The 27,599-nt window shown below is 40.7% G+C and overlaps 1 protein-coding gene across 3 annotated transcripts in view; it reads left to right on the top strand.

Moving 5' to 3' along the window:
- crcp (calcitonin gene-related peptide-receptor component protein) overlaps positions 1-27,599 on the top strand; it is a 77,260-nt gene that overhangs the window by 44,890 nt on the left and 4,771 nt on the right. For all 3 annotated transcript variants that reach the window (XM_073053503.1, XM_073053502.1, XM_073053504.1), the window contains exon 5: positions 26,487-26,544. In XM_073053503.1, the coding sequence (XP_072909604.1) occupies positions 26,487-26,544 (58 nt within the window). The remainder of the gene's footprint in view (positions 1-26,486; positions 26,545-27,599) is intronic.

Raw genomic sequence — 27,599 nt, forward strand, 5'->3', positions numbered from 1 at the left:
AAAAGTGGGATTGCTTATGACCTGGGATAGTTGTGAGCTTGATTCTCTAAGTCATATATGTCAAACTCAAGGCCCGCGGGCCAAATCCGGCCCACGGTGGAATTATCTTTGGCCCACGAGATAATATCTAATTACTATTAAAGATGGCCCCAGTAATCGAAGCGCCTATGGCGTATGATATGGCTAATGCTGAGTTTATTCAGGTACCAGGTTTTCAGGGTTTTTAGTGTTTATTTGGCAGTCTTGCTCGGCAGTCTTCTTCATAAGAAATGGAATTTGTAAAGTGAAACAGTTTGTAGTTATAGCAGAGACTGAGACACATGAGAGCAGGCTGAAAAAACGGAGGCAACGAAAGCTGCGTTCGCACGTGTCCGACTGATCCAGCCCGCATGAAGCTGCATTTTGCTCAATCCGGCCCTTGACCTAAAGTGAGTTTGACACCCCTGCTCTAAGTGCAAAGTCCTGTAAATCCTTCTGGTGTGAACTCCATCTGATTGCATCATAGTTGCCAATATTTGGCTGGGCAGCCCAGAATGTAGTGTTCTATGTCTTTTTCTTTGTCTTGCAAAATTCTATCAACCTCACATGCTTGGGACTTCAGTTGTGCTAGACCAGCAGGTTTTCCATACTGTTAAATGTTATTCCTATTAATACTCTGATGCACTTTTACTTCAATTTCTTTCATTTTCTAGGAGCAAGGTCTGAGCCCTTGATTTGTAGAAATGAGAAGTCAAGAACTGGGGCCCCAGAGAGTTAAAGGGAAATGAAAGTTTTTGTTAAAAATCCCTTTCTTTCCCCAACTTTTCTGCTACTTACGCTAACTATTTTTAGAAATTTTTCTTGGCTCTGATGAAAATCTGTGAGCAGAAGTATTAACTGTTTCTCTTTTCACAGATACTGCCTGACCTGCTAAGTTTTCTAGCATTTTCAGTTTTTCTTTGTGTTAAACGGAGTGCAGGAAGTAGGGTCCTAATGAGTTGCAGGTTACAGGGGAGCTGCGGCCATGATCGGTGAAAAGGAGTCGGGAGCTAGGGCCTTGGTTAGTTCGAAAGGAGTATGGGAACTGGGGTCTCATGGGTTGCAGGGAGTACAGAAACCTGGGCTCCGTTGAGTGAAAGGTAGCGCAGGGACCAGCGCCCAGCTGTTTTAAAGGGAGGAATCAGCAGCAAGTGAGCCATTGGAACTTCTGAATAGTCGGATAGCAGATTTTCAGACTTTTAATCTAACAGCGTAGGATTTCAGCACCATAGCTGAAGGGCTGATGATCTTTGTAAGAAGCTTTAAGAAATATCTTAATGAATAAAGCAGCGCATCATGACCCTTCTCATATTATCATCAAGTAAGTCCATCCAACCTGCGACATACTTGAGTAACAGCATTCCCAATATCTTGATTTTACCATTCATGCTTTTAGTGGGAGAAACCTTTTGTCTATCCTTTTTACAGCTTTGAGACTGCTTTAAAGATAAGGATGTGACTTGTTCTATCACACAGTTGTTATTGTGCCTCCTGAATTGTTACGTTTATGTTTGAAATAATAGCTGCCCAATCTTGACAAGTGCAGTACATTGAACATCAAGGTTGTTTTTAATACTTTATGCTGTCTGAAGTTCCTTCTCACCCTTCTGAGAATAGACCTGTTGGGGTAATAATCCTGAATCTAAGCTTACTTTGCTGTTGCATTCTTTTGCTTCATCAATTTCTTCCTAATTAATAACAGCGGGAGTATTTCTTAATGTGGTATAGAATGGAGAAAAGGAAGTCTGTGCACAAGGAAGAATCTCTTTACACAGCAATTCTGTAAGAGATGAATAATTCTTCTGGAATTGCTCCTAAGTCTTTGGCTCTGGAAGAAGCAGTGGCTGTATTCCAAGCAAGTAACCATGGAAGCAAAGGTGCATAGTTTCCAGTAGAATCACTCTCGTTTTTTTGTGCAGAATTTCTACAAGAGAAAGGTTTACTTTGGCCCACAATGTTTCTGTCGGTCAGTTTTTGAATGGCTCCTGCCCATGAAGAGTACTGTTCTCTCTTAAATCAACACTCCTCATAAATGTGACCACTTTATCTATTTTGCAGTTATCAGAGTTTGAGTTTTCGTTTTTGCATATCTTTCACAGATGGAGAACAGATTGGAATAGAAAGGGTTTATAATTACAATTTTGCAGAACCCATGCCACAGGGTGTGCAGTCCCAGACTGCGAAACCTCAGAATTGGTACTTTGAGTATTCTGGTTTGTTAATCTGCTGAAATAAGCAATGTGTAATCATGCTGAATTACTGAGAAAGAAATGTACAAACAAAATACATCCTTCAATTACTGACTGCAATTTCACTAAATTGCACATGATTTTTTAAAAGTGGTCTTTTTATTTCTGGTGCATATAAATATATAACCTTAATTGGCACAGAGTAATAAAAATTTTGCACTTTATTAATTCAAGTTATAGGAATGTTAGTGTTACGGCAGACACACTGCTCTGGGGCCAGCTTCACTCACTTTTTGGGAGTCGGCAATTCGTTCTCCGTATTATATTTTTTAAACTATTTGCATGATTTGTCTTATTTTCAACTTTACATGTTTGTCAGTCTTTGTTGTATGTGGCTTTCTGTGGATTCAACTGTGTTTCTATGTTTTGTCACCTGTGAGAAGATGAATCTCAAGGTTTATGTGGTATGAGTTTTGTTACTCAAATCAGAACATGAAATAAAACGCTTACTGTTCTCCCACCCTTCAGTTGCAGTATTTTTACCATTTAATTTTTGCACTTTTGTTACTTTGCATGTTTTCTTTATTATGGCACTTTATTTTTAAATAAGCAATCAGAGGAGGATTAGGGGTGAATTGATGAGGAGTACTGGAATATGAAGTAGATGGCCATCATATATATCTGGCTGTGGCAGATCTCTGCACAATGTGTTCTCTGAATTAATGCTGTTAATTAGTTAATTATAATCTTCAGTGCTTTCAATCTTTTGATCTGACTGGATCCCAAGCCAGTCTCTGAGTCCAATCACAGCAGGAAAGGTAAACAGTGGGAAAGTACCCAGAAATAAAAACACAAAATGTTGCAAATACTCAGCAGGTCAGGCCACATCTGAGGAAAGAGAAACAAAGCTAATGTTCCAGATTGATGATCCAAAACATTCTGATATGACCTACCCTGTGAATATTTCCAGCATTTTCTTTTCAAGTCAAGTCACTTTTATTGTCATTTCGACCATAACTGCTGGTACAGTACATAGTAAATATGAGACAACGTTTTTCATGGTGTTACATGACACAGTACAAAAACTAGACTGAACTACGTAAAAAAACAACACAGAGAACGCTACACTAGACTACAGACCTACACAGGACTGCATAATGTGCACAAAAACAGTGCAGGCATTACAATAAATAATAAACAGGACAATAGGGCAAGGTGTCAGTCCAGGCTCTGGGTATTGAAGAGTCTGATAGCCTGGGGGAAGAAACTGTTATATAGTCTGGTAGTGAGAACCCGAATGCTTCGGAGCCTTTTCCCAGACGGCAGGAGGGAGAAGAGATTGTATGAGGGGTGCATGGGGTCCCTCATAATGCTGTTTCCTTTGCGGATGCAGTGTGTAGTGTAAATGTCCGCGATGGCGGGAAGGGAGACCCCGATGATCTTCTCAGCTGACCTCCCTATCCGCTGCAGGGTCTTGTGATCCGAGATGGTGCAATTTCCGAACCAGGCAATGATGCAGCTGCTCAGGATGCTCTCAATACAACCCCTGTAGAATGTGATGAGGATGGGGGGTGGGAGATGGACTTTCCTCAGCCTTCACAGAAAGTAGAGACGCTGCTGGGCTTTCTTTGCTATGGAGCTGGTGTTGAGGGACCAGGTGAGATTCTGCGTCAGGTGAACACCAAGAATTTTGGTGCCCTTTACGATTTCTATCTTACGATCTCTGTAAATTTACAGCACCTGAAGTTTTTTCTCATTTTAAGAAAAGCAACCTAGGTGTGTCATTTTATGGAATAACTTATCAAGATCTTTAACTATTTCCATTGATTGCTTCTTTACTACTTTCCCTTTTCTTTGGAAACTTTGTTCTGATGAATGCTCATCAGTAGACCTGAGTGAGGGAGGATTGGTAACAACATCTCCTTGTCACTGACTATCAGCACAGGTACACCTCAAGGCTGCATGCTTCAACCTGTGTTCTACTCCCTATACACAGACTGTGTGGCTAAGCACAGATCCAATGCCATTTACAAATTTGCTGATGACACCCCATTATTGGATAGATCACAGGTGATGATAAGTCAGCACACAAGAGCAAGATAATTCACCTGGTTGGATGGTGCTGTAAAAACAACTTATTGCTCAACATCAATAAAACTGAAGAACTGATTGTTGACTTTAGCAGGGGTGAAGAGGGTGAGCATACTCCAGCCTATGTTGGTGGATTGGTTATCAAGAGGATCAGCAGCTTTAAATTCCTGGTTGTTAACATATCAGATGACTTATTCTGCATCCTCCTACCCATAGAAGAAGGCACACCACTTTCTTAGAAGCTTAAGGAAACTTGTCATGTTATTGAATACTGCATCAAACATCTACAAATGTACATTTGAGTGTATCCAGACCAATTCCATCCTGGTTTGGTAAGGCAGTTTGAATGCACGGGAATGTTAGGAGCTGTAGAGAGTTGTGGACTTTGCATGATAAATCATGGGCACATCCGTCCCCACCATCGGAGGGCTATGTCTATCATCCAAGGATCCTCACAATGCCATCTTTTTACAGCTAACATCAGGCAGGAGGTACAGAAGCCTGAAGTCACACACTACTAGATTCAAGAACAGCTATTTCCCTTCAGCCGTTCTGCTTTTGAACTAATCTCCACAATCCTAATCACTCCCTTGGAATGAACACGTTGCAGTACCATGGACTTTGGTTTTTTTTTGTGTTTTGATTGTGGTCTTGCTTGGAAAATTTGTGTTTAATTTATATTCAATTCATTTTTTTCTCTTGTGAATGTTGTGCATCTGATGTTATGTTCTTTTGATGTGCTACAAGTGAGTTTTTAATTGCATCTGTGCATAAATATACTTGTGCACACAATAATAAACTGAGTTTTTACCTAATTTAAAAAGACCTAGAGGGTTTTCAAAGCTGTACTGTGGAAATGAGTCAGATTAGAGATCATTTTATGTGAAGTTCAGAAATCGATGTTACGTATAGGAAAAGACTTCCAGAAATTATCAGGCCTTTAGATTTGCTCAGAATCAGGTTTATCACTGTCATGTGTCATGAAATTTGTTGTTTTGTGGAAGCAATACATTACAAGACATAAAAGTTACCATAACTTACAATAGAAATACAATAAATAAATAAATAAATAAATAAATAGTGCAGAAGATGAATGATGAGGTAGTGTTCATGGATTTATGGACAGTTGAGAAATCTGATAGCAGAGAGGAAGAAGCTGTCCTAAACTGCTCGATGTGTGCTTTCGGGCTCCTGTACCTCTTCCCTGAAGGACAGTAATGAGGTCGGGGTTTGTCCCAATGATGAGGGTCCTTAACAATGGATGCCACTACCCTTTGAAGATGCCCTTGATGGTGGAGAGGCATATGCCTGTGATGGAGATAGCTGAGTCTACAACCTTTTGCGGCCTCTCTCAGCCCTGTGCATTGGAGTCTCCATACCAGGCAGTGATGCCATCAGTCAGTCTGCTCTCCATCGTACATCTGTATGAATTTCCTAGTCTTTGCTGACATACCGAATCTCCTTAAACTCCTAATGAAGTATTATTTCTGGGGTGCTTTCTTTGTGATCAGGCCCAGCAGAGATCCTGAGATATATTGATGCCTAGGAACTTGAAGCTCCTCACCCTTTCCATTGCTGATTCCTCAATGAGGACTGGTGTGTGTTTTCCCAAGTTCTCCTTCTTAAAGTTCACAATCAATCCCTTGGTCCTGTTGGCATTGAATGACAGGTTGTTGTTACAACACCACTCAACCAGCTGATCTATCTCACTCCTGCACACGTCCTTGCCTGCCAACAACACTGGTGTTATTGGTAAATTTATTGATGATGTTTAGACTGTGCCTGGCCACACGGTTGTGAGGATAGAGAGAGTAGAGCAGTGGGATAATTATACATCCTTGCATAACCACGCTCTGCTGTACAGTCGGCCCTTCTTATCCGTGGGGGATTGGTTCCCAGACCCCCCATGGATACCAAAAAACACGGATGCTCAAGCCCCTTATTTAATCTGTCTCAGTGCGGGTGGACTTCAGGACCCAGGAGAGCTCTGGACCTTATTTAACCTGTTACATTGTGGTGGACTTTAGGACCCAGGGGGAGCTTGTAACCTGCTGCCTGCAGCTGCTGCTGATGTGCAGTGTTTCTGTTCTGTTGACGGAAAAAGATCACGATTGAGAATAAAGTGGAAATAATAAAAGCGATTGGAAAGAGGTGAAACTCCATCAGTCATTGGAAAACCGTTAAGCTACAGTCGGTCAACGATCGGAACAATTTTAAAGGATAAAGTGAGAATAATGGAGCATGTGAAAGCTACAATTATTACTAAGCAACGCAGTGGTTTAATTATTGAAATACATACATTTCTTAAGTGTAATTTCTTGTATACATAGAAAGGTAAAATATATACTAAGATAAACGTTTGACTAACTGACGCTAAATAATACCAGATGTACCTGTTCCGACTTCAAATCCAACTTAAAGACAGACTCAGGAACGGAACTCATTCATAACCCGGGGACTGCCTGTACTTTAAATCATCTCTAGATTACTTATAATACCTAATACAATGTAAATGCTATGTAAATAGATTTTATACTGTATTGTTTAGGGAATAATGACAAGAAAAAATAGTCTGTATATGCTCGAACGACGAGTGCTGGAGGGAGAACTTCCGGGTTTTCCCGATCGACGGTTGGTTGAATCCGTACATGCAGAACCTATGGATAAGGAGGGCTGACTATTTCAAATCTGACGGGTTATCTGATGTTGGATTGAGGCGTAGAATTGTTATTTGTCTTGTAGTTTAACTTTACTAGGTTTGCCTGTATTTTTATATAATCATCTATTTATATGCAATTTTTCAGTGAATTTTCCAGCAATTGCGGTCCAGTTCCTTCTGTGTTTTTCGAGAAACTTTTTAGCTTTCAGTAGCAGGTGTTACCCTACATGAATCTGGCTATTTTATAGGTTAATTCTTAACATAGAAAAAGAAACATAGAAAAACCTACAGCACGATGCAGGCCCTTCGGCCCATGAAGCCATGCCGAACATCTACTTATTTTAGAAATTACCTAGGGTTATCCACAGCCCTCTATTTTTCTAAGCTCCATGTACCTGTCCAGGAGCCTCTTGAAAGACCCTATCGTATCCGCCTCCACCATTGTCACCGGCAGCCCATTCCATGCATTCACCACCATCTGCGTATATAAAAAAAAATCTTGCCCCTGACATCTTCTCTGTACCTACTTACAAGCACCTTAAAACTGTGCCCTCTCGTGTTAGCAGTGGAATTTTGTTATTCCAGTCTGAGTATGAGATGACCACAACTGCATTTTCCTAGTCTTTTTCATTAGCTCCTCTTTCATTGTTCATTCTTTGTTCTTGTAACACTTAATAAAATTGCTTAGCAATAAGTTTTATGCCTCATTCTTGACTTCCAAAGAACCTTTGGATCACAAGAGCATCAGGATCCAACTCTGAATGCAGTCAAAGCTCATTTTTTAGTTGAAGAGTCCATACATTAGGCAGGACTGCATTTATTGCAGTTTCACTGATTGTCATGTTAGGGTAGAACATAGAACAGTACTGCACATTACAGGCCCTTCGGCCCACAATGTTGTGCCAACCCTCAAACCCTGTCTCCCATATAACCCCCCACCTTAAATTCCTCTATATACCTGTCTAGTAGTCTCTTAAACTTCACTAGTGTATCTGCCTCCACCACTGACTCAGGCAGTGCATTCCACGCACCAACCACTCTCTGAGTGAAAAACCTTCCTCTAATATCTCCCTTGAACTTCCCTCCCCTTACCTTAAAGCCATAGGATCAGGATCAGGCTTGACTTTAATTGCTGACAGGGCCATTCCCAATTGTCTTTGAACTGAACAGCTCAGCAGGCCTATTAGAGGACTTTTGAATTAATCAGCCAGCCTAAGATTTAACAATCTCCTTTTCAATGGAGTATTATAAACCAAATGTGTTTCTGTGATACTTTCACTGTTATATACTGCTTTTTATTTGTGATTTATTAAATTTAAATTTTGTACTTCATGGGATTCTCCAGATCATAAATCCAGGCTCCTGAAGAGTTAGTTCAATAATGTAACCAATATTTAATGGTTTCTTAGTATTGAAACGTAGATGAAAGTTGATTAATGTGTAACTGTAACTCGGCAAAGACTTCAAAACTTTCTGGAGACAGGAAGGGAGAGATTTTATGGAAAAAAAGGAAAAATGTATGTGCCTATGATTTCAAATGTTGCGTTAAAAATGCATGATTTGGAAACTCAGTTAGCTAGCAACTATGTCTTATGTAAACAAAACCATTTGTATGTTCTTCCCATAAGTATCAATCACATTGCTCACACTTTACTGCACCATTACTGAAAAAATATATGTACATTATAAACAGCTGGTTATAATTCAGACTTAGCATGTCTTCCAGTCTTTATTTTCCAGCTGCCATTTTAATGCTTTCCTCTTCCTTGGGAGTATTAATTTATGTGCAAATTTAAAATAGATTAAAGACATCTTCTTTTAATAAATATGTGTTTTTGTTGAATTATATGTAAGCATCTCCACAGGAAAGATATTTTAAATTATATGTGGTTATTTTTCCCAGTCCCAAATAATAAGTTCATGTTGCATGCATTATTATGGAAACATGTACGTGGATGCATCTTTCACAACCTCTTGTCATTCCAAAGTACTCTGTTGCTCATGAAATACTTTTGGAGTGTTTTAGAGAAAATGGTGACAAATTTGTCTATAGCACAATTCCAAAAGTAGCATTATATCTATTTTGTGATGTTTTTGGAATAAATATTGCCAGAAACCTTGTGTAGTCCTTCTTTTCCATCTGGACGTGGTGCTTCGAGCTCTTCTGCTTCTTTCATGATTTCATATATTTTCCAAAGGAAGAATCCTCTGGGAGTTGAGGAGTAGCAAGAGCAACTTGGGAAGTAGTGAGAGACCAATATGAAACTATAGGCATAAGTTGTGTGCTGAAGTCTCTGGAGCTTAAACTTGTAATAGTTTAAATCAAAAATTTACACCTGAATGTAGGAATAACAATAATATTGAAAAGACTGAATTTCTCTGTCTAGATTCTTGCCTGGTCTGTTGGGTTATGGTCTTGCATTGTAGAAAAATAAACTTTAACTGTTGGCTCCCTCTCAAGTTGTGGAAGAGGGGGAGAAAATCTTAATAGTAATTCAAAATTTGAAGTTTTAAAAATTTTTTCCAAATCAATTCCTGTTGTCTTTAAAAAAAAGTCCATGAAGCTGCCAGATTATTATTATTAAAGTTCTTTTAAGAACCATTTTCAACATGTGGCTTCAGTTGCACAACAATGTAATTGTCTCTGAAATGGTGAAGCAAGTGATTCATTTACATCAATGCATTTCTTTGCCAATATTTGTCTTATAAGTTCTGTGCAAAAAATGCCAGCTTTTCCAGTGATATCCAGGCACTGAGAATGATCTTGGATAACACAAAGATTGGGAGCATAGTAGACGACAAGAAAGGCTATCAAACCTTGCAGCATGATCTTGACCACGTCGACTTCATTAACTTTGCCTCCAACTTTCACCCTGCCCTCAAATTTAAACTGGTCCATTTCCGACACCTCCCTCCCCTTTCTTAATCTTTCTGTCTCCATCTCTGGAGACGGCCTATCTACTGATATCTACTATAAGCCTACAGACTCTCACAGCTAGCTGGACTATTCCTCTTCCCACCCTGTCTCTTGCAAAAAGGCTATCCCCTTCTCACAATTCCTCCGTCTCCGCCGCATCTGCTCTCAGGATGAGGCTTTTCATTCCAGGACGCAGGAGATGTCTTCGTTTTTTAAACAAAGGAGCTTCCCTTCGTCCACCATCAACTCTGCTCTCAAACGCATCTCTTCCATTTCCTGCACATCTGCCCTCACCCCATCCACCCGCCACCCCACTCGGGATAGGGTTCCCCTTGTCCTTACCTACCACCCCACCAGCCTCCAGGTCCAACGTATAATTCTCCATAACTTCCGTCACCTCCAACGGGATCCCACTACCAAACACATTTTTCCCTCCCCCCTTCTGCTTTTCGCAGGGATCGCTCCCTACACGACTCCCTTGTCCACTCGTCCCCCCCATTCCTTCCCACCGATCTCCCTCCTGGCACTTATCCTTGTAAACGGAACAAGTGCTACACCTGCCCTTACACTTCCTCCTTCACCACCATTCAGGGCCCCAGACAGTCCTTCCAGGTGAGGCGACACTTCACCTATGAGTCGGCTGGTGTGGTATACTGCGTCCGGTGCTCCTGGTGTGGCCTTTTATATATTGGTGAGACCCGATGCAGACTGGGAGACCGTTTCGCTAAACACCTACACTCGGTCCACCAGAAAAAGCAGGATCTCCCAGTGGCCGCACATTTTAATTCCACGTCCAATTCCCATTCTGATATGTCTATCCATGGCCTCCTCTATTGTCAAAATGAATCCAAACTCAGGTTGGAGGAACAACACCTTATATACCGGCTGGGTAGCCTTCAACCCGATGGCATGAACATTGACCTCTCTAACTTCTGTTAATACCCCTCCTCCCCTTCTTACCCCATCCCTGACATATTTAGTTGTTTGCCTGTTCTCCATCTCCCTCTGGTGCTTCCCCCCCACCCTTCTTTCTCCTGAGGCCTCCCGTCCCGTGATCCTTTCCCTTCTCCAGCTCTGTATCACTTTCGCCAATCACCTTTCCAGCTCCATCCCATCCCCTCCGGTCTTCTCCTATCATTTCGCATTTCCCCCTCCCCCCACTACTTTCAAATCTCTTACTATCTTTCCTTTTGGTTAGTCCTGATGAAGGGTCTTGGCCCAAAACGTCGACAGTGCTTCTCCCTATAGATCATATATGTCAAACTCAAGGCCCGCGGGCCAAATCTGGCCCGCGATGGAATTATCTTTGGCCCGCGAGATAATATCTAATTACTATTAAAGCTGGCCGCAGTAATCGAAGCGCCTATGGCGTATGATATGGCTAATGCTGAGTTTATTCAGGTACCAGGTTTTCAGGGTTTTTAGTGTTTATTCGGCAGTCTTCTTCATAAGAAACGGAATTTGTAAAGTGAAACACTTTGTAGTTATAGCAGAGACTGAGACACATGAGAGCAGGCTGAAAAAACGGAGGCAATGAAAGCTGCATTCGCACGCGTCCGACTGATCCAGCCCGCATGAAGCTGCATTTTGCTCAATCCGGCCCTTGACCTAAAGTGAGTTTGACACCCCTGCTATAGATGCTGCCTGGCCTGCTGTGTTCCAGCAGCATTTTGTGTGTGTTGTTGTTTGAATTTCCAGCATCTGCAGATTTCCTCGTGTTTGCTCTTTAGATTCTGCAGATGCTAGAATTCCAGAGTAACACAAAAGAAATTGCTGGAGGAGCTCAGTGGGTATGGAAAGGAGTAAAGAGTCGATGTTTCAGACCAAAGTCCTTCATCAGGACTGGAAAAGAAGGGGGAAGAAGCCAAAATAAAAAGGTGGGGGTGAAGGGAAAGTAGAAGTGAATCCAGGGGAAAAGTAGGTGGGTTGTGAAGGGGGAGAGGATGAAGTGAGAAGCTGGTAGGTAATAGGTGGAAAAGGTAAAGGGCCGAAGAAGAAAGAATCTGATAGAGGAAAATGGGGGAAGGGGAGGGAAGAGGAGCACCAGAGGGAAGTGACGGAGGTAAGAGGGGAGACAATGAGAATGGAAGAAGAGAGAAGGCAGAGCAGGGGGAGAAATTATTTAAAATTAGAGAAATCGATGTTCATGCTGTCAGGTTGGAGGCTACCCAGATGGAATTTGAGTGGCCACATCATGGCAGTAGAGCTGGCCATGGACTGACATTTTAGGAATGGGAATGAGGATTAGAATTAAAATGATTGGCTACCAGAAAATCCTGCTTGTTGCAAAAGTGCTAGATGAAAAAAAATAAGGTATGCATTGCAGTTTTGACTGTGTTAAATTGCTTATTTTTCACACTCAACTAGAATACAGCCCGTTCTTAATGATTGCTATGGCTTTACAAGTTTGGCTATTTAGCACTTTAATGTGAAAAGGTGTTTATGCAACTTAATCAGATTCTTGTCAGGCAAAGACATCAATATTGGCTGGCCTGGAAAGAGTATCCTTGTTTCTAATACTATTCCCTGAGTAAATAAGAACTGATTTTAAATTTTGTTTATTGCAACTCGAATATTTGCTATAACAGAAATGTATTACTGTGTGAGTCACAACATATCTGCCTAAATTATGGGCTAAATATCCAAAAGTAATTAACTAAAAATATTTTAATTTGTGAGTGATAAAGCCAAATGTAGCAAATTCCATCTGGGTAAAACATTGTTGGAAGTCAGAATATGACCAGAGCTTATTCTTTATATTGCACTTCTTGGAAAGATCGTGCATAAGCGTTTATCTGATGTGGAAGTGCCAAGATTGAAAATGACAAGTACAAAACAACTCTATATTAAAAAGCAATGAGGAATGAGTTTTATTATATAGTGAAAGTAAATATTTACAGTAAAATAAAGATAATCATCACAATCATTTAGATAGATTGGATTGACAAATGTTAACAAATTTGAATACATCAGCAGTACTCCTTTTATGCATGTGTGGCTTAAAGTCAGACTTGAGCTTTTCCCATATTGAGAAATCACCTTGGAATGCAGAGCAGAATTTCATTAATCACTCAAAATGGAGATTAAGTTGTCTCATGTTTCATGGCTGCCAGTGTTAGAATGGCTGCCAAATATATACAAATAACAATAGCGATTGCCCTTCAGAAGTTATTTATTATGTGAAACATTTGAAATGCTTTGATAGAAGATTGAACCTCATAATTGTGACAAATCATCAGATAGATTGTATGGATTAATTTAGCTTGAATGACTTAACTGATTTCAATCATTTCAATCATTTCATAGAGCATAGATGTTGTAGAGCACTGCAGTACAGAATCCCAAATCCTAAGGACTTTCTACAGGGACAAAATTGAGAGCATCCTGATTGGCTGCATCCCTGCATGGTATGGGAACTGTAAGTGGTGCGGACAGCCCAGCGCATCTGTAGATGTGAACTTCCCACTACTCAGGACATTTACAGAGACAGATATGCGTAAAGATGCCCAAAGGATCATTGGGGACCCAAGTCACCCCAACCTCAAACTGTTCTAGCTGCTACCATCTGGAAAACGGTACTGCAGCATAAAAGCCAGAACCAGCAAACTCCAGGACAGCTTCTTCTAGCGAGCCATCAGACTGATTAATTCACGCTGATACCATTGTGTTTCTGTCCTGTTGTGTGTACTGTTTATTACTAATTACTATAAATTGCACATTTAGATGAAGATGTAATGTAAAGACTTTTACTCATGTAAGTGAATAATGTAAGTAAATTCCCAAGTCAATTCAAAACAATCCTTTGATCCACCTGGACCATAGCCCGCTATCCATGCATTTATCCAAATTTCTCTTAAATGTTAAAATCTAACCTGCATTTCACCACTTGGCTGTGGATTATAAGGCAAGTTAGAATTTATTCCTTACTGCAGAATTAGAACTATTCCATCTTGTAAGTAAGAAACCACTTCTATGGCAAGGTTATGCATTTGATGGTGTGCTGCTACTGCTCACTGTTTATCTTTGGAACAGATTCTAAATTTCTGTATTTATATACCACAGCAGGAACCTGAGAAGACCATTGCTTCCCATGTGATAAGATTGATGTATATAAAAAAATATATGACATACATAAATGATTTGGGCTGATTAGTGGATAGGTAGATGGCACAAAATTGGTGGAGATGTGGATAGTAAGGAAGATTGTCAAAGAATTCAGCCGTATATAAACCAGTTGGAAATGCAGACAGAGAAAAGGGAGATGGAGTTTAATCCAGAGAGGTGTGAGCTATTGCACTTTGTGAGGAAAGTTTACAGTAAATTGAAGAACTGATGTACAGAGAGATATCAGGGTGTAAGTCTATAGCTTACTGGAAGTGACAACATAAATAGGTAGGGTTTTAAAGAAGCCATGCAGCATACTACATAGGTTGGTATATTCATCATAAAAAGTCGGACAATCACATTGCAACTATATAAAACTTCGGTTCAGCCACGTTTAGAATATGGTGTGTAGTTCTGGTTGTCATATTGCAGGAAGGAAGTGGAGACTTCAGAAAAGATGCAGAAGAGGAACTATGGACCAGCAAAACCTAACACCTGTGGTTTGCAAGTTATAAACAAGCAGTTGGAAAGGCAGTGGTTAATTATGGCTTGTCAGCAGGGCTTTATACATAGGAGATCACATCTCATAAATATGAGTCCTTTCAGGAAGTAACCAAGAAGGTCCATGAGGGCAGGGTGGTATGTATGGTCTATATGTACTTCAGTAAGTCATTTAATAAGGCTACACATGGTAGGCTGCTATGAAAAGTTAGATTGCATGGATCCAGGGAAGGCTAGCCAACTAGATAGAGAATTGGAATGATTGTAGGAAGCTCAGAGTGATGGTGTAAAGTTATTTTTGGACAGGAGACCGCTGATTAGTGGTGTCCCCCCGGAGGGTCAGTGCTAGACCCATTGCTCTTCATCAATGATATTAATTATTTGGATGAGAATGTACAAGGCATATGTTCATTAAGATTTATAGAGGGATCTTAATTACTGGGCTGGGTAATAATAGCAAATGGAGTTCAATTCAGTTGAGTGTGTGGTGTTGCGTCTGGGGAAGACAAATGAAGGTAGAACCATTGTAGTGGACTGTAGGGCCCAGGGCAGTGTTGTAGAACAGAGATCTTGGAGTACAGGTATATGGTGCGAAGAAAGGTTTTGCAATGCTAGCCATCAGAGAGTACGGCATTAAGTCTAGAAGTTGGAATGTTATCCTGCAGTTGTACAAGACATTGGTGAGGCTGCATTCACGTTTGGTTACCCTGCAGTAGGAGAGACGCCATAAGCCGGAAAGAATGCAACGAAGGTTTACAAGGGTGTTGCTGGGACTCAAGGAACTAAGCTATGAAGAGAGATTGAGCAGGTTGGGGCTTTTTTTTTTTGGAGGGTAGGAAAATGAAGGGTGATCTTACAGAGCAGTATAAGATTGAGAGGTATTGATAAGGCTAATTTCCTGCCTGTTAGTCTGGGGTCAGTGATGGGGAATATGCTGGAATTTATAACAAAAGATGCAGTGATGGAACATCTTAAAGAATAATAGGGTTGAGCAGAGTCAATGTGATTTGTGAAAGCAAATTACATTGCTTAATCTGCTGGAGTTTATGTGGATGTGACAAATGGAATAAATATGGCAGAACCAATGATTGTGGCACGGTTGGATTTCTGAAAAGCTTTGATAGGATCCCACACATGTTGGTTAACATGAATAGAGCAGATAGAATTTGGGTATTGTATTGACAGGATACTTATCAAATAGAAAAAAGAGAATAGATAGTTGGGCCGGGGAACTGTATGGTCTATTGCGAGGGTCACTACTTGGGCCCCAGCTGTTTGCAATCTATATAAGTGATTTGGCTGAGAGGGTGAAACATATTTCCAAGTTTGCTGAAGATACTAAATCAGGTGTGATTATGAATGTGGGGAAAGATGTTCAGAGGCCTCGGGGATATACGGGCTAGCTGAATGAGTGGGCGTGACCTTGGCAAATGAAACAATGTGGAAAATAACGAGGTCATTCACCTTGTTGAAGATAACAGAAAAGCAGCATATTTGTTAAATGCTGAGAGATTACAGGGTGTTGGTTTTCAAAGGGACCAAGTTGTGCTCTTATTTAAGTCACTGAATACCTTCAATTCTGAAGGCAAATGATATAGTATATTGGCCTTCATTGCAAGAAGGTTTAGTAACAGAAATAAGGAAGTCTTAATATGATTATGAAATGCCATGACGAGACCACATGTAGAATATTCTATATGATTTTGGACACTCACTCTTCTTGATACCACCATCAGGGAGGAGAGATAGGGGCCCAAAGACCCATACACAATGATTTAAGTACAGCTTCTTCCCCTCCACCATCAGATTTCAGCATGAACCCTTGAAAACTGTGTTATTCCTTTTCTATTGCACTATACATTTATAGGTTTCTATGTCTGTGGACTGACCTGCTCACCTTGACACTGAGTTAACTTGTTCCATATCCATGGACTCATTTTCAAGGACTCTACATCTCATGTTCTCAGTATGATTGATTGTATTTACACAGTTTGACTTCTTTTCTACATTGGTCATTTGTCTTTGTGTGTAGTTTGTCATTGATTCTATTATATTTATTTGTATCTATTGTGAATGTCCACAAGAAAATGAATCTGCGTGTAGTATATGGTGACATATATGTACTTTGATAATAAATTTTAACTTTGACAGAACAGCAAATGTCACGTCATATATTAGGAATACAGGTGGCTTCCATTTTTTGAACGTTTCTCTTTACGGCCCCTCGCTGTTACGAAAGACCTACATTAGTTACCTGTTTTTGCTAACTGAAGGTGTTTTCACTGTTACAAAAAAAGGCAGCGCGCACCCCGAGCAGCCAAGCTCCTCCCCCGGAACTGCATTCTAGCCGCCATTGCTTAAACACGTGCCTGTGAGCATCTGTGCTTTATGTCGATTTATTCTGTGCATCCGTTAGCAAGATGAGTTCTAAGGTATCGGAAAAGCCTAAAAGAGCTCGTAAAGGTGTTACACTTAGCGTAAAACTAGACATAATTAAGCGTTTAGATCGTGGTGAACGAAGTAAGGACATTGTCTGTGCATTAAACCATTCACGTTATTTATACGCAGAGAGAAAGAATCTTGAAAACTGCCGATGTTACTGTTGGTTCTGCTCGTAGCAAAGTGGTCTCTCTTAGTCGGCATCTAATAATAGATAAATTGGAAAGTCTATTGCTTGAGTGGATTGATACAAAGTGTGGTGTTCCATTAAGTTATCTTATACTTAAGGAGAAATCAGTCAGTCTTTTTAATAAACTGAAGCAGAAAGCACTGGACGATGGTGATGCAAAAGTGGAATTTAAAGGTAGTCATGGGTGGTTTGATCGGTTTCTGAGGCGAGGGCAGCTTCATAGCTTAAAGTTTACTGGAGAGAGTGCTTTGGCTGATACTGAAGCTGCCGAAAAGTTCCCAGCAGAAATGAAGGAAATAAATACGGAAGGTGGTTATTCATATAAGTGTTTAACTGTGACGAAACTGCAATTTATTGGAAAAAATTGCCAAGCACCCCAACCTCCGACGACTCAGCCTAACACACCATCATCAGTGTGCTCGTTGTCTTCCCAATTCCGGTAAGTCAAACTACACTTACGTACATTATTTCTACTTTATATAGGCTGTGTATTTTTATGTGTTATTTGGTATGAATTGGCAGCTTTGTAGCTTAAAGGTTACTGGAGAGACTGCTTCCGCTAAGTAATGAGATTTTCGCTACACTAGACAGTGCTGCAATGATTGCAGAAAAGTATTTCTACTTTATATAGGCTGTGTATTTATCAGATCATTCCTGCTTTTACTATATGTTACTGTTATTTTAGGTTTTATGTGTTATTTGGCATCATTTAGTAAGTTATTTTTTGGGTCTGGGAACATTCACAAATTTTTCCCATATAAATAAATGGTAATTGCTTCTTCACCTTACGACATTCCGGCTTACGAACCATTTCATAGGAACGCTCTACCTTCGAATAGCAGGGGAAACCTGTAATAGTCTTGGTTCTGAATGTGCTTGTCAAAGAGAGAATGAACATCGACTAGACTGATTCCAGCTTTACCATGTTACGTACCCCATAACTGGGTGTCTTACCAGCAAAGATAGAAGTGTCCGTTGGAGTCTGGTACTATTTTCAAAACAGTGTTTATTAGTAAAATATGCAAATCAATATCAACAATGCAAATATACAGATAATACACGTTAACAATACTAAACCTAAAAGTGTGGGTATAATAATAATCAATAATAAACAAGCTCTATCGATGTCTAGGGGATAATGAATTATCATGGGAAAGTATAAAGTTCAGTTCAGTTCATGTAGGCTGAGGTAGTTGTTGGTTCTTTTGTTGTAATTGTTGAAGAGAGAGAGAGAGAGCGAGCAAACAGTGACAGCTCGTACTCTATCTACCTTTGCCTTCCCTGTCGATTTGCTAATCGACTCAATACACCCTGTAGGGATTGCTGTTTTCCCTTTTCCTGTCTCCTTCTTCGGAGCAAAGCACTTAGATGCAATATGACCAACCTTTCCACCATTATAACAGGTCAAGCCAGGAACCTTCCTGCCAGCCTGCTTGTCCTCCTCCTTACCTTTACCACTAGCTCCTGGCTTATTCTCTACCTTAGTTGGTGGACTTTCTTTACCGTCCCTACTGCCTTTCTGGTAACTCTTATTCGAGGAAAACCTTGACTTGTGGGTTAGGGCATATTCATCTGCGCACCTGGCAAATTCTGATATAGACTTATTCGGCTTCTCGTTCAGATACATCCTGATATTATCCGAAACACAACCTTTAAATTCCTCAATCAGAATTAACTCTCTGAAACAATGGAAATCCTCCTCCACCTTTTCTGCAGCACACCAGCGATCCAAGAGCACACCCTTTTCATAGGCAAACTCTGCATACGTCTGATTCCACAGTTTCTTTAAATCTCTGAACTTTTCTCTATATGCCTCAGGTACCAACTCATAGGCCCGAAGGATAGCCTCTTTTACTTCCTCATAATCCTTGGACTTGTCCGTGGACAATGCCACATATGCCCGTTGAGCCTTACTTTTTAATGCACTTTGTAACAACGCCACCCAGTGATCTCTGGGCCACTTCTGAATCACTGCCACCTTTTCAAAATGCAATAAGTAACTATCAACATCTGTCTCCTTGAACGGAGGTACTAACCTAAACTCTCTACTAACATTAAACTTCTCCTCTCTTGAGCCTTCCTCTGGGTCTTTTCCCTGTTGCTTTATCCTCTCTATTTCCAGCTCAAGTTGCCTCTCTTTCTCTTTCTCCACTGCTTCCAGCTGTTTTAACCTAAGTTCATGCTCCCTCTGTTTCTCTTTCTCCTCTGCTTCCAACCTTAATTTTTCCAACTCTAACTGAACCACCCCAACAACTGGTTTCTTTTCAGGGATAAGTTCCAATACCCCTGGCGTGAACACATCCTCGGATATATAATACTGGGCTATGGCCCTCTGTATCTCCCACTTTTTCATTGACAACTTCACCTCTGTGATATTTAAACCTTTCGCAATATTCACCAAGTCCGTCTTTTTGGCACTCTCTAGCGCCTTCAAAGTCGGGTTTTCTATAAATTCGTCTACATCCATCTTTGCTGGTTTCCCGTCTGGTTACCCACACAACCAGAACAAATACTAGACCTATAGCCTGATTCACTGGCCCCCCCCAATTTGGTATCAGATCCCGAACGAGCCCCCAATTTGTTACGTACCCCGTAACTAGGTGTCTTACCAGCAAAGATAGAAGTGTCCGTTGGAGTCTGGTACTATTTTCAAAACAGTGTTTATTAGTAAAATATACAAATCAATATCAACAATGCAAATATACAGATAATACACGTTAGCAATACTAAACCTAAAAGTGTGGGTATAATAATAATCAATAATAAACAAGCTCTATCGTTGATATGGGGATAATGAATTATCATGGGAAAGTATAAAGTTCAGTTCAGTTCATGTAGGCTGAGGTAGTTGTTGGTTCTTTTGTTGTAATTGTTGGAGAGAGAGAGAGAGAGCGAGCTAACAGTGACAGCTATTGTCTTGCAAACCTTCCTTTACGATCTTGATCCATCGATGTGTTGTTGTGGCCATTCAGGTATGACCCCTCTGTCCTTTAGCTAGACCGTTCTTCTATGGTGGACTCGTCATCCAGGCAAGGATGGACACACACACAAGCCCCCACCGGCCTCGCTATAAACACTGTGAGTTCAAATTGACCGATCCTTCGTTTGGTCTCTGATGCCCCACACTTTTCTCGTGGGTTCCAATACTTAAACAGTGCTCACTAGTGTGTCTCTTGGTGCGTCTGAGGGGTGTTTCCCCAGACCTCACTTTTATCCCTACTCACGGGGTCTCAGGTGCCAATCAGGTTTGAATGGCTTAGCCCATCAAAGCAGCTCACTCCGACTGTCCACTGAGGAATTTTATGAACAGAATAGTACCAAGTAAACAGCCTTCTCCGGAGCCGTGAGTCTTACAGGAGTCATAATATGGTCTCTCTCCCCCCGGTCTTATCTCACCCTTGTCTGAAGCAAATGTTCCAGTCCCAGTATGTTTTGTTCCATCTCTTTCTCTCTCATTAACAGCCTGGCAACAGTAACGGTTTGTAATTCTTCCAGAGGAGGGGGACATGGGCAACCTTGCACCCTTCTGCCCATCAGAGCTGTTCATCCTTCGTAACAACCATAAGGAGAGAGTAGGTAAATTGGGGCTCTGTTTTCGAGAGTTTAGAAGAATGAGGGGAGGTCTAATCAAAACATGGAAAATTTTTAAAGGGCTTGCTTTTTAAAAGGAGTTGAATCATTGTTTCCAGTAATTCTACAAGGGTCAATATGAGAGTTTGTGGTGACATAAAGGCAGTTGGAGTGCAGTGCTTTCTTGGCTTGTTTCACTTCATAGGTTAACTGCCAGTTTTGATGCTTTTCCCAAATCAACAACTGTTATTTTCACTTCTCAGTTAGCAACTACATCCTCTGACAAATGTCTTGTGACAGCACCCTGAGCTCCTGTGGAAGCAGGGATTGGGGAAAATATCTCTTAAAAATTCCTTTAAACTCTTCATACATTAACCCTAAAATGAAATATCCTGTGTTTCATTACATGGAATCAAAATGATTAATGACACACTAAGCAAGATTCTACTTTAGTAAAGTAACTGGCCCAAATGGCTGTTATAGAATATATGCGATAGTGGTAACCTGCCAGAGGATATTGAATTAACTTCTGGAATGCTAGGACATGAGATTACTGTGACAGTTTTTCCAATAAAAGGGGTTCTGCTGTCTTTAATAGCACCAGCTGTTGGTCATCCTGTAAGTACAACAATTGAATTACTGCGAAGTTTAGAGTATGTAGGAGAGGGAGTGCATAGCCAGGTATGGAAGTTGGATAAGCTGACGGGGACTAGGGGTTACCCCATATCTCATAAAGAAATGTTTTTAGCATTGCTCAAAGTCGGGGTCCTGGAGGAGCAGGTAAACGGCATCCCCATTCCCACTGTCTGTGCAATGTGGAGGAAGTACTGTCTGGGCAAACAAGAGGGAGGCTGTTGAGGTGGAAGGATCATTCTTTAAGCCCCCCCCCCCCAGCTGGCAAGGGCTGCTTTTGTCCTCTGCCAGATTTCTCTCATTCCATTCAAGATTCCCAGTATCCCGCGCTGGAGACATTGCAAATCGCTGTGTCTATGCCATATGGTGTCGTGAAGGTGGGTACTTGCTGGGCACTGAATGACACTTACTGGATATGCAGTTCCTAGGCCTATCCGTGGTTTCCTCAGGGTGGTGTGGTTGATATGTGATGCTGTAGGAATGCCACCCCAGTGCCCTGGATGAGCAGCCCTGGATTACAAAGGAAGGTAGGTTTTGAATGATAGCCTTTCACAGCATGGTGCGGCCAGGCTGTTCTGGGAACTGATTTTGATTACTTTACAAAGGAAGGTGGCACTTGTACTGTTATTGGTTGAGAAGGCTACACCTACGTTCCTGATGGATTGATTCACCTGGCTGATCGTATCAGAGAGTTGAATTATAAGATCGAGTGGGGGACCAGCTCATTAGCTACTACACTCCGGCGTGGGGCTGGTGGCTGGTGGACTACTGGAGTTACTGGGAGGTAACTATTGGGTTTACAGTATTGGGTATTTTGCTTTTGAGTTTTGCATGTAACTTAGTGAGTTTGCGAGAGTCTGAGGTTACTAGTCTGAGAGCTGGATCAATATTTTTGCGGCTTTCAAGGATTGGATTGTTTGTGGGGTGAGCTTGCCTTATTCTGATTGTTGGAGGTCGCTTCCATTGTGATTGATTAGTTTAGAAACTGCAGCTGCTTTACTCATTGGTTAGCTGTCTGGTGTCCAGTTCCAAATTCCTGGGTATATAGAGAGCACATGTGGGAAGTTCTCTCTCTTTCTTTGTTTAAGACAAGCAGTGCACGTAGCCATTGGGAAGGTATGCTTTAGACAATGTCTGTTGAATATTCAGCTTTATAGTTTCTGTAACTTTGGGGAACATGAATATTCAGTTGAATATTTGCAAACGACTTCTGTCTCATTCACCAGACCAGCGAACCTGATTCAACGTTACAGGGTCTTCCCCACAGGCAAATAAAGACAGTTTAAGACCATGATCTCCCATGTCAGACACAGCACACAATGACGATGTACCTAATAAAGTTGTCACTACATGTATATTATATGCTGCCATAATATATTGTAGAAGCTGTGAAGTGTATGTTTAAATATGCAGATGAAGTTAGTGAGTCATGAGAAGCAAAAATGTTACTTCCTTTGCCAAAAATAATAACTTTAAGGAGAGGGGAAACATTGCCGCAAATTAAGTAAAACTGGAACGTTGACAAACTAACAATCCTCTAAGAGAACTCTTCAAATGATAGAAAAAGTGAGAAGAAAGGCACAAAGAATTTATTGTGGTTTTGTCTGAAAAAGAACTGCCACGTGGTGTACATGCTTTCATTAGCACGTCACTTACCAGCTGTATTTGGAAGGTCTTTACTCATGATGGTTGTCCTGCCCCCAGTACTTGCATTGTATGCTGTCTTTATTATTTATTGATGGTTGTAAAGATAGGCAAACTAACTCTGTATATTTTGGCAGAAATTTTTAAATGATTCGGTTATAACAATAATTTGTATCACAACACCACTGCAAGATATGCTGAAAACTAGTTTAACAATATGAGCAAGGCACCCCAAGGGTTTGGACTATAAATTACTGGATTCTGATGACTTGCAGCTGCAAATTACAGCAATGGAGTGATGTGCAGGGTTTAAATCTTAGGTTGTTCTGTTACTGTTATTAACCTCTGTCAAGTCAAACTTGAGTTTCTAGAAAGTACTGGGACCTAGAGGCAAAAGAAAATAAAATTTAAAAGTAATAGCAAGAATCCACTGATAGACTGGACGGAACCCACTGCCTGAGTGCTGCTTCTGCCCGGAACATTGGGGGATGGGGGGGGAAACAGCCCTGCAGCATCACAGCGGCAGTCCGGGAGCAGCGTTGGAATCTGCGGTAAGATGCCGAACTTTAAATAACTTGAGAAACTGTTTCATGGAAAAGAGCACTGCTGTCACTGTGTTTGGGTTAGTGCTAGCTTCGTCACGGGGATCATCGTGCGCAGGTGCTTCTCAGAAACGGCGCAAGTCTTAAGAAGAGCTCGCAAACCTTCGGGAGGGTTCACCTGGTTTGAAAACATAACGGTCCATTAGAGAAATGGAGACTGTGCAGGTTGGAATTTGTCTACAAAGTCCGAGAGGCAGCCAGTTTTTTCAGCTTATGGCTAATGACTGGTTATTTATGACTAATGACTGATGGAACTAACGGAACTATCAAACTGCCGCACTTGCGAAAAATAAAAGGAGGAAAAAGGAAAAGTTGTTTGGTCATTGAGTGGAATCCGGTTAAAAAACCTTCGGGTAGGTGCATTCAATCCCTTTCAAGTGGGGAAGCTGCACATACATGTTCAAAGAAGAACAAGAACTCCGACTTGACAACCTCTTAATTAATGTGAGTTAGCTGTGGCTTTTATAGTGCTGACGCACCAAGCAAACCCAGATTCTTCCATTAAATTGTACGAATTGTCCCAAGAACTGGGGGGTGGGGAGGTGTTGTCAATAAAAGATTATCCAAATTACCAGGGGGGTGGGGGTGTTGCATCCCTTAAAAAAGACTTGTATTGCAATGTTCTGTAATGTGAAGCCAGTTCATCTGTGTATGTGTCAGGATTATCTTTTTCAGATAAATTCTGTGCCAGTGAATTTTTTTCTATATCTCAGTTTTTTGAGTCATGTTTGTCGAATTTTTGAGGGCATATTTCCCTAACTCAGTCAGCATTAACATTGGAGACACATGCACACAAAGAAACTGATATGGACTGATGTAACAACCTATCTTTAAAATCTTGGTGTACTTTTGGAAGCAATCAACAGGTAAATAATTGACAGAAAATAAAATCAGAATCTCAAAATATTCTTCAGTCCTGACGAAGGGTCTTGGCCAGAAACGTCGACAGTGTTTCTTCCTATAGATGCTGCCTGGCCTGCTGCGTTCCACCAGCATTTTGTGTGTGTTTTTCAAATATTTTTATTGCTTTCTCATCGAAAACTCCTGTCAAATCTCATGTAACGTTTAACCTTTAAGGAGTGGGCCCAGTACCTCTCACCCAGTGCTCCACTCAGCCGTCTATTATATCGCACAATAAGAACAACAATTTGATGGGGTTTTATAATGGAAGTAAGAATTTACATGAGTTTCATATTTCTATTCATTTATCTAATTGAGTTGATTCAGAATATTGTAACAATGTAGCTTGTAGATATTAAAAAATGTGACTTGTTGAATAAATGGAAAGGTGTAGCCCTGAATTACTGTCCAGGACAGTTTTATTTCTATTGATTAATTTTTGGAGGAATCTGGGCATCACCTGCATTTATTGTTCATCCTAAGCTGCCATTAGAAGGCAGTGCTGAGATTTTACAGGCCTTCTGGAGTAAGTGTTCCCGTAATGCTGTTGAGGAGGAAGTTCCAGGATTCTGACAAGGTGAATATGAAGAAGCTGCAAAATATTTCAAAATCTGCATGGCATGTGACTTGCAGGGAGGAGATCATGAAGGTGGTGATGTTCCAATGCCTCTGGAATCCTTGTTTTCGTTACTGGGAGGGGTGATATTCTTCTTCATCATTATTATGTGCTGTGTCATTTGATGTTAGGCGATCATGATCTCATGACCATGATTGTTCTTGACATTTTCTCTGCAGCGGTGGTTTGCCATTGGCTCCTTCTGGGCATTGTCTTTACAAGATGGGTGACCCCAGCCATTATCAGTACTCTTCAGAGATTATCTGCCTGGTGTCAGTGGTCACATAATCAGAACGTGATATGCACCAGCTGCTCATACAACCATCCATCACCTCCTCCCACGACTTCACGTGACCCTGGTCGGGGTGGGGGGAGGGGAGAAGCTAAGCAGGTGTTACACGTTATTCAAGGATGTCCTACAGGCTATCTGAGGGAAGGAGCGCCTTGCATCTCCTTTGCTTGAGAAGTATCTCCACCTTGCCCCCCCACCCCAATCCTGGAAGGTTCCTCAGTGAGTAATGCAGTGCATTTTGTAGAAGGGACACTGTAGCCACTCCACATCCACAACATTGTCCTGACAAACTCCTGAAGTGATAAACTGGGGTTGGAATAATTGAATTGCAACAACTACAGCAATTGCCTTCAGTCATCTATGATCCCAACTACTGCAATGTTTTCCCTCAATGCTCATTAACTTCAGTCTTAACAGGTCTCTTTCATACCACTCTATTATATGTGGCTTTGGTCTGGAGGAGTTACCTATTCACCTTTGGAATTCACTTCTTGAGTCCACTTTTGGACCAAGACCGATGATGTCAATAAAGGAATAGACCTAATGAACCCCAGCTGGGCATCATTGAGCAGATTATTGGTGAATATGTGAGGCTTGATAGCACCTCAGTCTCCTGGCTGATAATCTGGAATAGACTGATTAATAATTAACCAAATTCCTTTTGCCCTGGTTTTGTGCACAGGACACACCTGGGTAATTTTTCTGTACAGTTTTTATGCACCTTTAGTTTCTATACATGCATAGTGTGTAAAATATCTTTAGGCTCTTGAACACTCCTGCTCTTTTTTTTATTTAACAAAATAATTTTATGTATAAAGTATATTTCATGTAAAGAATTTTATGGGCTGTATGTCCAAAATTTCATCCGACTTTGGAGGGGGAAGTACATTTATTGTTATTAAAATGAGTTAAAGCATGTCTATTAGAATATTCACCATAATTATGACTGTCAATAACCATTTATGCCTATCTATTTGCCTGCAAAGCACCTTTTGAGGAATCAGCTTTGCAAAACTATGTTTTCAATTTTTGGAATCTATATTTAAATATTGAAGAGTTAGAATTGTTGAAAGTCTGAGTAACTTCTATTGTGATAATGACTTTTATTGTCCATTCTTTAGGGCAGAAAAACTTCAGCTCTTGAATCACAGGCCATTGACTGCTGTGGAGATACAGTTGGTAGGTTACATTTCATCAAAAAAAAATTGGAAAAGCACAAAGTTACATCAAATTGAGTAAATTATACCATTGGCCACCAACAATCAAGCACACATTTTGGAAATGTGTAAATAAGTGAGCCACATAATGTATTCTTGAATCACAAAACACTGGATGGGTCAGTCTTTTATATAAGAATTGGGAGTAGTGATAGGCCACTCAGCTTCTCCAACCTGCCATGTCATCCATGTTCAAGGCTGATATGCCTGTAACTTCAAAAGATTGTGAAAATCCCTCTTCCAGACCCACAAGAAAGAACAACATCCCTCTCATTGGCTAACATACATTCCAAAGTCCCCTTAATCTCTAGTCATAACCAAAACATTACTGCTACAGAGAAACCATTACCTTAGCCTTAGCAGTGAAACATTACAGAGAGGCCATTACATTAGCTTTGAAACCTTACAACGAGTTACATGTATATCCAAAGGCTTGGTCCCTACATCTGTGGCAATGAATTTTACAAATTCACCATCCTCTGGTCAAAGAAATTCTTCCATCTTTGTTCCAAAGGGACATTGTATTGTGAGACTATGCCCTCGGGTCCTAGATTCTCTCACTACTGGAAACTTCCTCTCCATATCCACTCCATCTAGGTCTTTCAGGAGGTTTCAATGACATCCCCATCATTCTTCTAAACACCACAAGTCCAGAGACATCAAGTGCCCTTCATAAGCTAACTCTTTCATTCCTGGAATCATCCTCTCGAACCTCCTTTGGACCCTTTCCAATATCAGCACATCTTTTCTTAGATAGGGGCCCAAAACTGCTCACAATACTCCAAATGTTGTCTGACCAATGTCTTAGAAAGCCTTAGCATTCCTTCCTTGCTTATATCAATAATCTATTTGTCCCTGCCTTGAAAATGTTCAAAGACTGTGTTTTGAAAATGAGTTACAAAATTTACAATTCTCTGAAAGAGAAAAATAAACACTTCAGCTGTGTTTTAAATAGATAACCCCTTATTTTTAATCAGTGAATACATTCTCTCACAAGTGGAAACATTCTCTGAAAAT

Source organism: Hemitrygon akajei, chromosome 8 (assembly GCF_048418815.1).
Source record: "Hemitrygon akajei chromosome 8, sHemAka1.3, whole genome shotgun sequence".
Taxonomy (NCBI): domain Eukaryota; kingdom Metazoa; phylum Chordata; class Chondrichthyes; order Myliobatiformes; family Dasyatidae; genus Hemitrygon; species Hemitrygon akajei.